This window comes from Bos grunniens, chromosome 3 (genome assembly GCF_055505025.1).
Source record: "Bos grunniens cultivar Pamir isolate PY7600 chromosome 3, Bosgru_T2T1.0, whole genome shotgun sequence".
NCBI lineage: Eukaryota > Metazoa > Chordata > Mammalia > Artiodactyla > Bovidae > Bos > Bos grunniens.
In genome coordinates, this window is record NC_141167.1 from 16,356,960 (window position 1) to 16,371,355 (window position 14,396).

Here is a 14,396-nt window from a genome sequence, read left to right on the forward strand (position 1 = left end):
TGGGTCATTGTGCAACAGTTTTCCTCTGATTAGTCACTGATTTTTGGCTTAGAATTTTCAGTAGTTAAAATGGTTTTATCTTCTACTTCTGTTTTTCCTCATGTAGAAGTTTTTTATGGATGTTGACTGCTGTTTCCTAACGATTTAAAATGTCATATTTTCTCGGGCTAGCAAAAAACAGGATGTTCCATTTTGTCAGGAATCTTGGGTCATGAGTTTTCTGTTGGCATAATGAAATGCAGCTTCTTTAGTGGAGCCTGTTTGGGATGCGGTGCGATAGGAAGACCCGAATGTCTTCTGATTTTATGATTCTCTTTGTTCCTGTGTAACTCTAAACGATTACCCATGGCTTCCTTCTTTTCCTTCAATATTATGTTTATCCCTCCCATGAAAGTAGTTATCAGCCCACGGCTGCTATCTCTGGTCCCTCACACTTTTAATTCATTCTCTTTCTTCTGATTCTCCAGTAGACAATGCTCTTATCAAGTAGCTCTTAGTTCTCTTTCAGTATTTCCAACTCTGGATGGGCCTATCTTTTTCTGGGAGTGATTTTGGCTATGTTAGGCTCCCATTGCCCTCTGCCTTTTTAATGTAGTTTCTATCTACATAAAACTCTATATTCTGGTATGGGGTGGGTATTAGCTTTACTGGTTTCAGATCTTTATGTCAGAACATGCAGACAACATGTTATTGAAATGTGTGGTATTCTTGACTCCTAGTTATGTTTAGGCATGAGTTATGGATGGCTTGATTTGCTTTCCTTTTTGAGCTACATGTTTGTGGAGAACTTATGGAAACATTTTGATGTAGATAGTCACCATTATCCCTGGGAACTTATATTTTGTAATAGCCTATCAAGATGCTTCTAAACCATGGTTCATAAAATCAGTTGAGAATCTTCTGGTACTATGCAGCTACAAAAAGGAATGAGAAACATCTCAATACTAAGAAGTCGTTTTCAGGACATATTGCTAAATGAAAAAAGTAAGATTGAGAAAAGTATGTATAGTATGTTGTCATTTATATAAGAAGGGAATACATATGTATATATATGTACACACACACTCACAGATATATTTGCTTATTTTTAAAAAATGGACTATGAACTATTAAGTTAAAAGAAAGTGATTACTCTATGGCAGAAGAAAGGGATAAGGTAAAAGGCATTTCTCTGAATATACTGTTTTACAGATTTCAAGAATTATTTATATACATGAGGCCAAAGATGGAACAATTCAAGAATCAACAAGGATAATTAGTGCAATGGAGTGAAAAACATCAAACATGTATGAATCTTTGAGTCTATGTTATTAAATACAACAGCAGCAATAAGACTAAGTAATTTTGGAGGATAATGGCGATCCAATTTATTATTCTGAAAAGTGGTAAACAAAGAAAAGAATCAAGCATTTAAACTGTCTCTCCTGCATGAACTATGCTTCAGGATATCCAAATAGTTGAAAGTTTATTTTAACAGACATATTCCATTTAGTTTATGTGGACAGAATGATAATATTAAAATTTTCCATTTTGCAACCAAAATGAATTGATAGGTCTAAATCAGGGGTCAGCAAACTATAGCCAGAAGGCTGGACAACTTGTTTTGTAAATAAAGCTTTACTGGATCACAGCCTTGTCCATTTTTTTATGTATTGTCTATGACTGCTTTCATATTACAAGGACAAAGCTGACAAGTTACAACAGAGAATGTATGGCCTGTAAGCCTGAAATATTTACTATCTCTTTTAGAAAATCTGCCAACCCCTGCTCTAGACTACAAGCAGTAATGGCTGCTACATTATAAAATGAGAGACAACCAGACCATATATACTTCTTAATAAATGTAAATATCACTACCTATGAAATATTCTTATTGAAAAAAACTGAATCTTAACCTGATCAAGCCTCTAGATCTAGTTACCAATTTCTAGGAAGAGAGGTCAGAGAAACATGTTAAATGATACCAAAGAGATATAATCAGCAAAATCTAATTGTGAGAAAAGTTAAAGAAAATGACTTAGGTTTTTCAACAAATAAATTGCAAGGAAAAAATAAGAGAGAGGAGGAGAACGCATAAATTAAAAGAGGCTTAAGGAACATATCACCCAACTGCATATGTTGATTTTATTTGGATCCTGATTCAAAGAAAATGAAATAAAGAGAGGAAGAGAGAGAGACAGACAGACAATAGGGGAAATTTAAATACTGAGTAAATATTTGTTGATACTAAGAAAGTATCATTATTTTATTCACATGTGACAATGTTATTATGATTATGTTTTTAAAATATTAACTATGAGACAGATACATACTAAACATTTAGTGATAAAATGATACTATGTTTAAGCAACTGGGCAGGAGTGGTCAGGGAATGTATGTAGGTACTAAGAAAACAAGACTAACTATCAAAGAAAACATACATGGACTTTCATTCACTGTATTATTTTTTTCTACTTTTGTATATGTTTGAAATTTTACAAGTAATTTTTTTTTAAAGAAGGAAAATGTTAAATAACCACTTGAGGAGGTCTTTCAAATGACACTTTCCTCTAATGCTCATTTAATTTAGCACAGCCTCCTGAGGGGAACACAGCCTATAAGCCATCTCCATCCTCCCGAGAGACACTGCAATAGTGACTGACGGTAACTGATGAAATGTGCTAAATCGCTCAGGTATACTTACACTAAAAAAGGTGAATCTGATCTTGAAGAGAAAAATACAGTGGTGTCATTGAAGTAAAATAATGCATAATCAATTACTTAATAATTGATTTAAAGTGAGAAAATTCCAAGGACCAATTGAGAATTTAGGGGAAAGGAGATAAGGGATTTTTATAATAGTCATCCTTTCTAATGGGAGATTTTTCTCTCACTGCCTGTTGTGATTGTAGGATTTGATAAAAGCTCCATGGTTTTTTGAGGCAAGTTCATGGCAAGACCTTCTTCCATCCTTTTTCTTAAAGTAAATGGGACCTGCCAAAGAAGGATGCAGGGTGTGGTTTCTCATTAGAAAAAGAAGAGCTGAAGAGAAGCTTGGATATCACAAGTTAATGTAGAATGGAGAGGTCCAGATTTTACAGCTCATTTCATGTTAGGTGGACCTTTTGGACCATACGAAAAAGAAGGGATGGGCAGGCGACCCTATGTTTTCTTCTAACACAATGTACAATTTGAGGAAGATAACTAATGGGCTAGGGAGAGCTTGGGTCCAGTTACTCACCCAGAGGGGGCTGCAGCATACCCCCATTCTTCTCACAGTTCCCGATAGGCTGGATTTCCGCTGAGTCAACCAGCCGCCAGAAGTCATTCTTGTTGTCGCTGCCATCAAGGCGAAGGCGGAGGCGAGCACCTGTCAGTCCAACTACTGTGGCAATACAGGTAGATGTGGTGTTCCTGGGGTCCTGCGCTTCCAATTTCATGCTGATCTTGAACTCGTTGCTTGGAGGTGTGTAGGACTGAGGAGAACAAGCCATGGGGATTAGGCAGACTAAGAATACATGGCATTTTCAGTAAGGATATTAGGCGATGGAACCTGAAAATTTTCGCTTTGGATGCAAACTGATTACAGCTGAGTCAGGGACAACCCTCATGAATTATTTCCTAATGCCTAGGAAGGGTCTCATGAAAAAGAAACACTGAAATGTAACGTGAAGGGGAAAAATTACTTTCCAGTGAAGCATCAAATATTGACTGACCAGTAAGAAAAGGATAAGAGTATCTCAAATGGTCCTTGATTAAATGCTGTTTTTTATCCTATCTTCTCCAATTCCCTAACCCTCCAGGTATTCTTAATATTTTCTTTGCAGAAATCATCCTATTAAACTATCATATCCTTAGTGTTTCTTCATGGAGTGCTTCAGTATGTGTACCACACAGACTAACCAATGGGAATAGATTATTTTTTTTTACTTTGACATTAACTTAGAAATCAATTCCTGTTTTTTGAAAAACAACTTTTAAGTTATAACTGACATACAATGAATTACACACTTAGGTTAAGTACTGACATACGTATACACTCATGACACATACATCACAACACTCTGGAAACCATCACCACTATCAAGATAATGAACATGGACATACTACCAAGTTTTGCATATCCCTTTAAGATCTGTCTAGCCCTTCCCAGATCCCTCTCTCTCCAGGCAAACATGCTTTACTTTCTATCAGTGCAGACTGCTTTGCATTTTGCATTTCTAGACTTCAAATGGAATCATACAGAATATACTTTTTTTGGGGGGGGGGATCTAGTTTCTTTCACTCAGCATAACCATTCTGAAATTCATCCATTTGTTGAATGTATCAGTAATTCATTTCTTTTTCGTTAAGACTCACTTTTAAGAGCAGTTTTAGGTTCACAGCAAAACTGAGAGGAAGGTAGAGAGATTTCCTATAAACATCCTGCTCCACACATGCAGTGTCTCCTCTACTTTCAGTATATCCTAACATACTAGTACATTTATTACAACAGATGAAACTACACTAACATATCATAATAACCCAAAGTCCATTATTTACAGTAAGGTTCTCTCTTGGTGTTGTATACTCTATGAGTTTGGTCTAATGGAGACATGTATCTATCATTATAGGATCATACAAAATAGTTTAACTGTACTAAAAATCCTCTGTACTTGGCCTACTCATCCACTCAATCTCTGGCAACCACTGATCTTTTTACTGTCTCCATAGTTTTGCCTTTTCCAGAATGTCATATAGTTTGAATCACACAGTACATAGCTTTTTCAGACTGGCTTTTTTCTTGTAGTTAAGACGCATTTAAGTTTCCTCTATGTCTTTTCATGGCTTGATAGCTCATTTCTTTCTGGGGCTGAGTAATACTCCATTGTCTGGCTATACTACAGTTTGTTTATCCATTCACCTACTTAAAAAAATCTTGCTTTCTTCCAAGTTTTGGTGATTATGAATAAGGATGCAATAAAATCCATATATATACACACACACATACACACACACATACACATGAGTTTTTGTGTGGACATAAATTTTCAACTTCTTTGGGTAAATATCAAGGAATGCAATTGATGGATCATATGGTAAGAGTATGTTTAGTTTACAAGAGAGATCACCAAACTACCTTATAAGATGTCTGTACCATTTTGCATTCCCACGAGGAATTAATGACAATTCCTGTTGCTCCACATCCTTGCCAACACTTGGTGTTATCAGTGTTCTGGGTTTTGACATTATAATATGTATGTAGTGGTATCTCACTGTTGTTTTAATTTGCATTTTTCTGATAACATATGATGTAGAACATCTTTTTTATGCTTGTCATCTGACCATCTTTGGTGAGATGTCTGTTAAGATGTTTGATCTTTTTTGAGTTATTTTCTTATTTTCAGTTTAAGGTATTCTTTGTATATATTGGGTAACAGTCCGTTGTCAAACACGACTTGTAAAAATATTTTCTCCCAGTCTGTGGCTTGTCTTCTCATTCTCTTGACAGCGCCTTTCATATAGTAGAAGGTTTTATTTTAATGAAGTTCAACTTATCACTTCTTTCTTTCATGAACTGTGCCTTTGGTTTGCACCTAATAAATCACTGTCGCACCTAAGGTCACCTTCAGTTCAGTTTAGTCGCTCAGTTGTGTCCAACTCTTTGCAGCCCCATAGACTGCAGCACATAAGGCCTCCCTGTCCATCACCAACTCCTGGAGTTTACCCAAACTCATGTTCATTGAGTTGGTGATGCCATCCAACCATCTCATCCTCTGTCATCTCCTTCTCCTCCTGCCTTCAATCTTTTCCAGCATCAGGGTCTTTTCAAATGTCAGTTCTTCGCATCAGGTGGCCAAAGTATTGGAGTTTCAGCTTCAACATCAGTCCTTCCAATGAATATTCAGGACTGATTTCCTTGAGGATGGACTGGCTGGATCTCCCTGCTCTCCAAAGGACTCTCGAGAGTCTTCTCCAACACCACAGTTCAAAAGCATCAATTCTTTGGCTCTCAGCTTTCTTTATAGTCCAACACTCACATCCATACATGACTACTGGAAAAGCCATAGCTTTGACTAGATGGACCTTTGTTGGCAAAGTAATGTCTCTGCTTTTGAATATGCTGTCTAGGTTGGTCGTAACTTTTTTCTCAAGGAGTAAACATTTTTTAATTTCATGGCTGCAATCACCATCTGCAGTGATTTTGGAGCCCCCCAAAATAAGTCTGTCACTGTTTCCCCATCTATTTGCTATGAAGTGATGGGACTGGATGCCATGATCTTAGTTTTCTGAATGTTGAGCTTTAAGCCAACTTTTTCACTCTCCTCTTTCACTTTCATCAAGAGGCTCTTTAGTTCTTCTTCACTTTCTGCCATAAGGGTGGTATCATCTGCATATCTGAGGTTACTGATATTTCTCCTGGCAATCTTGATTCCAGCTTGTGCTTCCTCCAGCCCAGCATTTCTCATCATGTACTCTGCTTATAAATTATATAAGCAGGGTGACAATATACAGCCTTGACGTACTTCTTTTCCTATTTGGAACCAGTCTGTTGTTGTTCCATGTCCAGTTCTAACTGTTGCTTCCCGACCTGCATACAGGTTTCTCAAGAGGCAGGTCAGGTGGTCTGGTATGCCCATCTCTTTCAGAATTTTCCACAGTTTGTGGTGATCCACACAGTCAAAGACTTTGGCATAGTCAATAAAGCAGAAATACATGTTTTTTTCTGGAACTCTCTTGCTTTTTTGATGATCCAACGGATGTTGGCAATTTGATCTCTGGTTCCTCTGTCTTTTCTAAATCCAGCTTGAGCATCTGGAAGTTCATGGTTCATGGACTGTTGAAGTCTGGCTTGGAGAATTTTGAGCATTACTTTACTAGGGTTGAGATGAGTTTGAGCATTCTTTGGCATCATCTTTCTTTGGGATTGCAATGAAAACTGACCTTTTCCATCTTAGTCTTCTCCTATGGTAACTTCTAGGAGTTTTAGTTTTGTGTTTTACAGTTAGGTGTGTGGTCTGCTTTGAATTAATTTTTTTGAAGGGTGTTAAGCTCTGTATCTATCATCTTTCAATTCATGTAAGGACTGTGTGACCTTTTTCATGATGAAATTACTGTATTTTTATCTGATAATATCCTTTGGCTCTGAAATATTCTTTGATATTAATATGCCATTTCAGCTTTATTATAATTTTTGATTCTTTTACTTTTAACCTGTTTGTGTCTTTACATTTAAAATATAATTGCTTGCAGGAAGTATATAATTGGGTCTTACTTTTTATCCAATATGACAATCTCAGTTTGTTAACTGAGGAAGTTAGATAATTTATGATTGGATTATAGATATGGCTGGATTTAAACCTACCATTCTGCTATCTGTTTTCTATTATTTTAGTGGATGCTTTGGGGCTTAAACATATTTAAATTATCAGTCTATCTTCAAGTAATATTATACTACTTCATGTATAAGAATTTTATAATAGCCTTCTTAAATTTCTCTCACTTAAGTTACTGTTGTTATACATTTTACTAATACATTTTACTATATCTACAATACAATGTTATTATCATTATTTATAGTCAATGATCTTTTATAAAGGTTTAATAAGAAATAACATTTAAAAAAAAAGAAATAACATTTTAAGTATTTACCCTTGTAATTATCATTTCTAGTAACTTTCATTCCTTTGTAGATCTGTATTCTATCTGGTAATATTTTCCTTCTGCATGATGGACTTTGTTTAACATTTGTAAGAGTGAGTTTGCTGCTGCTGCTGCTGCTGCATCTCTTCAGTCGTGTCTGACTCTGTGCGACCCCATAGATGGCAGCCCACCAGGCTCCCCCGTCCCTGGGATTCTCCAGGCAAGAACACTGGAGTGGGTTGCCATTTCCTTCTCCAATGCATGAAAATGAAAAGTGAAAGTGAAGTTGCTCAGTTGTGCCCAACTCTTCGCAACCCCGTGGACTGCAGCCTACCAGGCTCCTCCATCCATGGGATTTTCCAGGCAAGAGTACTGGAGTGGGGTGCCATTGCCTTCTTTGAAGAGTGAGCTTACTAGTGATGAATTCCTTCAGTTTTTATGCATCTGAAAATATCTCTATTTTTCCTTCATTTTGGAAGATCTTTTTGTTGGATATAAAATTCATGGTTGATAGTTTTCTTTTGAAACTTTGAAGATTTTATTTAACTTTCTTCTTGTTTGCATTATGACAAGAAAATATAGTGTCATTCTTATCTTTGTTTCCCTGCACATAAAGTGTCTTTTTTCCTCTGGCTGCTTTGAAGATGTTCTCTATCACTAGTTTTGATAATTTATGACATGCCTTTGTGTAATTTTATTCTTGTCTTTTTTTTTAGGATATTCATTTAGCTTTCTGAATTTGCAGATTTTTAGTTTTCCTCAACTGTGAACAATTTTTTGCCATTTTATCTTCAAATGCTTTTCCAGTTCTCCATCTCTTTTCTTTTGGGTAGTCTAATTACATGGTCTATGATGTTATCCCATGCTTCACTGATCTCTTTTTCATATTTTTTAAAATACTTTTTTCTGTGTGTTTCATTTTAGGTATCTTCTACTGCTATGCTTTCATATTTATTAATCTCTTCTTCCACCATTAATCCCATCTAGTGTATTTTTCATTTTGCTCAATGTCTTTTTTTTATATTTCATGTCTCTGCTTAACTTTCAAACATATAGAACATAATTAAAATAATTGTTTTAATGTTTTAATCTTCTAAGATTTGCAAAGGTTCTAAGTCTGTTTCAATTGGTTGATTAGTCTGTTCATTATTAGTTACGCTTTCCTGCCTCCTTATATGCCTGATAATCTTTGACTAGATGCCAGACATTTGACTTTTACCTGTTAGGTGCTGGATATTTTTGCATTCCCTTCTTGTGCTGTGTTCCTAGATGAAGTTAATTTACTTGGAAATAATTTAATCACATTGAGTCTTGCTTTTTAGTTTGTGAGGCAGATTCAAAGCATGCTTATCCTAAGGCTAATCATTTCCCACTACTGAGCAGGATCTTCCCAACTATCCACATGAATTATGAGATTTTCCAGTCTAGCTGGTGGAATCAGGCACTATTCCCAGTCTTGTGTGAGCACTAGGCTCTATCCTTTTACTATCCTTCTAATCCTTTCAGACAGTGTTTCCCTTGGCTTTGGATGCTCACATGCATATACAGAGCAACAGTACTTTGATGAATATTGGGGGCTCTCTGCAGTTTTCTTTCTGTGCCACATTCTCTTCTCTGGTACTCTGTCCTGCAAATTCTATCCCTGGGTTCTCAGTTCCATCTCCCTAATTTGATAGGGAATCTCTCAGGCTTATTTAGTCTGGGTTCTCTTTCCCTGGGCCATGGTCTCAAACTATTGTAAAGCAGTAAATCATAAGAGGCTCAACTCATTTGTTTTTTCATCTCTTAGAGATCACTGTTCTTGGCTGCCTGATCTTCAGTAACTTGAAAACCATTATTTAATATATTTTGTCTTTTAAAATTATTGCAGGTGGAAATATGAATTCAGTCCCTATTATTTCAGATGAGCAAAGTCCTATTTTGTACTTTTATTTAGACAAAATTCAAACTCAAAATGTTGACAGTTTGTGGAAGTAACACTTGAATACTAAAAAGGAGGGAGATATAAACCATTTCCTGATGTGCAGCTCTATTTAGCAGCAGTACACATCTCTACTTACTAGCCTTATCATGTACTGATAGTCAACATCATCTGTGCATTGTATGGGGAACTTAATCCTATGTGGGAAGCTCTAAATGACGTCCAATGAACTCCTAACATACTCCACAATGCGATTCAGTGCCAACATTTTTATGGAAAGATAAGATTGTGGCAGGGGAGCTGAATTCAGAGATATGAATACTGCTCCACTTTCAAGAGTTGTCTAAGGGCTATAACTCTGTTTCCTATCTGCCTGAACTAACAGCTGTAGTAAAAATTAGCAACTGTTTTCAGTAACACAGAGTATCTTCAAGGAGGTGAAGAAGGAAAAGGTGTTACTTGGGAAATTGAGGAGAATGTTTAAAAGTCACAGCTGAGTTTTGAGTCTTGAAGCTATAGTCTTCCCATAGAAGTTTATTCTGGGGACTTCAGGTGAGAAGCCCAAAGGCTCCCACTTCATGTTTTGCTTGTCTAAGGACCAGAAAAACTACTTGCCTCCCACCTTCTAAAGATGCTGAGAATCAATTACCTGCTTGAAGCAATGGATAGGCGCTGGGACTGAACATGTTTCTTTTAGGTATTTGTCCCAGGTAAAATGACCTGTAAAGGAAATAAAAATCTCTATCACAGTCAACTTCCTAAAAATGCTTTCAAGATGTAATCTACCCTAAACATTAGGCTATTTTCAGATTTGTTTGGAGCATAAGAAAACTTACATGGCCCTGTTTGGACTCAAAGAAGTATAGTAGGGGGAAGAATTGAGGTGACCTGAGTGAATCATTTTAGATCAATGTTTTTTGAATCACCGTCTAGATGACCTAAGGAATCTTTCAAGCCAGTCTCTAAAATGATCCAAAATGCTACACCAAGTCATACCAGTGTCTCAAAGAAGTATTCAGGAAGCTCATGGAAAACAGTACAGAAGAGGCACAAAGTGGGTGGGAAGATTCCTTCTGAACAATCTGACTCCTGTAAAGGTCCCTTATTGCCATGAAATAACTGATTTTAACACCCAATGTGGCAGAATCCCACCATCACAGCTCAGAAAGAAAAAAGAAGAGGCTATCTTGAGACCCTGGGCAAGAGGAGTTGTTGGGGGCAGGAAAAGCCAGAATGAGATTATACTTGAATCCTCACTCTAAAAGATGTTTCTCTCCCATTCACCTCAACCCTCTCCTATTCCAGTCACCGTCGCATTGCTCTGAGGTGCAAAATGGCCAAGGCTTGTTAATTTAGAGAAAAGCTGATCCTCAGTAGCATTTCTGATGACAGTAGTTAAGAATAAGTTGGCAAATTTACAGAATCTTTTTAGCCTCTTGAAGTGGCCCTTAAGGTCTTTCAAAGTTTGAGGAACACTGTGCTAGAGAAATAATCTTTAAGGTGACACTGACCTGGCATCAGGGAAAACATTTTAAAGGATGGGTTATTAAACACATATCTTACTGAACCACAAAAGATGACCAGGTTCTTTATTAAAGGTTAAATCAATTACAAATATCCCCCTAATACCCACCTAGAGGTGACCCCATGATGGAGCAGGTAAGGTCCCAGAGACTTTCACAAGCTAAAACACTGTAGCAAACCAGCATTTCTTGAAGTTTCCTCTGCAGTGGAGCAGCACAGGGCCCCTTTGGGCCATGAAAAAAGCACTAGATGCTGGGAATAAAAATGAGTCATGGAATGATGAAATCTAAGTCACTCCAAAGATGATGCCAAGACTTTATACTCTATTGACTTTATAGCTTCTGTTTTAAAACTGGTTCCTTTCCCACCATCCTAACCAAGCCAAATAGATTTGGCCAGAAATCACAGTCAGTTCTGAACTATTTAATGAACTGGCTGATGACTGGGTGTGTGCATGCTAAGTTGCTTTAATCCTGTCGGGCTCTTTGCAACCCTATGGACTGGTGCCTTCCAGGCTCCTCTGTCCGTGGGATTTTCCAACAAGAATACTGGAGTGGATTGCCATGCCCTCTTCCAGGGGATCTTCCTGACCCAGGGATCGAACCCTAGTCTCTTGCATTCACAGGGACATTCTTTAGCACTAGCGCCACCTGGCAGCCATCCCCTTTGGTCAATAATTAATCATTTTGAATAGACAGTCCAAGGGTAAATGAGATGAGTATTTCCTTAAGTCAAGATTTAAATAGCTTATTAAAATTTAATAAAGAGTTTGCTCTTAGCTGAGATGGCTTCTAAAGCAAAGAGTTTCATCACTATTGGCTGTTAGAAAAAGAAAACATCAAGAATTATTATTCCATTCTTGCAAATAAATAAGTCTAACAGTAAGTCTTGGATTTGACTAGGCTGCACCTCTTGAACTCTAACAAGTACAGCAGTTCTACCCACTAAAACTTTCTCTGATAACAGAAATGTTCTGCATCTATGCTGACCAGTAAGATAGCCACTAGCCGCATGCCACTATTGAACACATGAAATGTGGCTGGTGTGAGTGAGAAATTAAATTTTAAATGGTATTTAACTTTAATGTAAATTTAAATACCTATATGGGAATTACTGTAGAAGGCAGTACGGAAGAAGTTAGGTCAGTTCTGAGTTGCTTGTTACTGTTTTGAGTTCTGACCAAAAACACCCAAGAGACTTTGGCTTTAAGATGTAATTACAGCAGCATCAGGGTACCAAAATAATTAGGGTATTATAGTTCTATATTACACATAACAACTATGGTAGTCAATTCCTATTACATAGGTTAAGAAATCCCACATCTTCCCATTTACTATCAACTGAATGAAAAAGAACCTCTTTGTTAAAAGCAGTTCATCCACTGAGGGTTCACTAGCTTCAATCATACCTAGATTAGTATTTTTTCTTAAATTTGACTGCTTAGGTTGTTTATTGTTTACTATCAATCAGGTAAGCTGCAAAATAAGTTAATTTTTATTGACTCACTAAGAATATCTGAGCACCTATTATAATGCTCATAATGAAGCCAAACATCAAACCTACCACACTGCCAAGCACTAAAAATACCACAAAAGAAGTAGGACAGGCAACAAAGTATAGATCAGGGGTTGGCAAATTTTCTGTAAAGGACCAGATAGAAAAAAATTTACCCTTTGCAGGCCATTCGGTCTCTGTCACAAATACTCAACTTGTACATGGTAGCATGAAAACAGCCACAGGCAATATGTAAATGAGCAAGCATGGCTGTGTTTCACTAAAACTTTATTTATAAAAACTGGCAGTGGGTTGCATTTGGCCCCTAAAATAGCAATCTGTCAAATCTTGGGATATAATACCATTCTCAAATGCTACTTACCATCAAAATACACTAAATAATTTTTCTAACTTCTTTTTACAGTTCTGAGACTATCTTCAGAGATTCTCATTCAGTAATCTCTTCAGTGTGGTCTGAGAATCTGTATTTTCAAAGCCTTCCTAGGTAATATTGATTAAATTCCATGCCTAGAAACTAGTGGGATAATTGAAAGAATGTGATATTGAGAATTAGAAGATGGTGGTTGAAGTCTTGTTTCTATAGCTAACTGCTGCTGCTACTGCTGCTGAGTCGCTTCAGTCGTGTCTGACTCTGAGCGACCCCACAGACAGTAGCCCATCAGGCTCCTCTGTCCCTGGGATTCTCCAAGCAAGAATACCGGAGTGGGTTTCCATTTCCTTTTCCAATGCATGCATGCATGCATGCTAAGTCACTTCAGTCGTGTCCGACTCTGTGCGACCCCATGGACAGCAGCCCAACAGGCTCCTCTATCCACAGGATTCTCTAGGCAAAAATACTGGAGTGGGTTGCCATTTCCTATCTTGAATAAATTACTTAATCCTTCCAAGCATCAGTTCATTTATCTGAAAGAGACATAATAGCCCACAAGATTATACATACACTCCTTCATTCAATAGATACTTATTAACCTTCTTCTAAGTGCAAAAGCACAGTGTTAAATATTAGGAGAACAAGATAGACATGGTTCTGAAATTCATGGAGCCTACAGTTTAGAGATAAGCAAAAGTAGTAAATTAAGTAATAATACAAATAATCTGCCACAATTATGATAAATTTAAGTTAATGAGGTAGTGCAGGTTGCCTTGAGAATGCAGAACAGGGAAATCTAATTCATACTTGGGTCAAGATTACTGTGAAGATTGACATTATTAACTAGTATAGTATTTTATAATTTCTGGAGTGATTTCAATTATTCATTCAAATGATGTTTGAGTATCCTGTATGTGCCAGGCACTTCTTCTAAATGCTAGGATAAGGCAGGAGGTCCCTGCCCTTATGGAATTTATATTCCAGGGCATAATGAGGCACAATTAACCCAAAGTCAAATAGATACGGTAGTAAGTGATAAGTATTTGAAGGACATAAAATAATGATATGTGACAGAGACTGGGAATCATCTTAGATGGTGAAATTACAGACAGATGCTCTAGACAGGAAACATTTGGGCTGAAACTTTATAGATGAGAGACAGTCAGTCATCTCATTTATACTGCTGAATAATACTTATGAAAGTATTTTTAAAACTCTAACATACATACTACCATATGACAGTTATGTCTATTATTAGGAAATAAGATTGGCTTAAAACTCAACATTCAAAAAGCTAAGGTTTTGGCATCCGGTCCCATCACTTCATGGCAAATAGATGGAGAAACAACTGAAACAATGAGAGACTTTATTTTCTTGGGCTCCAAAATCACCACAGATGGTGACTGCAGCCACGAAATTAAAAGATGCTTGCTCCTTGGAAAAAAAGCTATGACAAACCTAGAC

The 14,396-nt window shown here is 36.9% G+C and overlaps 1 protein-coding gene across 50 annotated transcripts in view; it reads right to left on the reverse strand.

Moving 5' to 3' along the window:
- SCMH1 (Scm polycomb group protein homolog 1) overlaps positions 1-14,396 on the reverse strand; it is a 224,161-nt gene that overhangs the window by 116,718 nt on the left and 93,047 nt on the right. For 26 of the 50 annotated variants that reach the window (XR_015156868.1, XR_015156869.1, XR_015156848.1 and 23 more), the window contains 2 exons: positions 10,173-10,243; positions 3,221-3,455 (listed from right to left, as the gene is read on the reverse strand). Coding sequence is in view for 42 of the 50 variants with exons in the window: in XM_086382121.1 (XP_086238247.1) it covers positions 3,221-3,455; positions 10,173-10,243 (306 nt within the window). In the remaining 8 variants the exon portion in view is untranslated. Of the gene's footprint in view, positions 1-3,220; positions 3,456-10,172; positions 10,244-11,156; positions 11,300-12,923; positions 13,466-14,396 lie in introns of all 50 variants that reach the window. The other 24 variants (XR_015156855.1, XR_015156856.1, XR_015156858.1 and 21 more) reach the window with 3 other exon arrangements.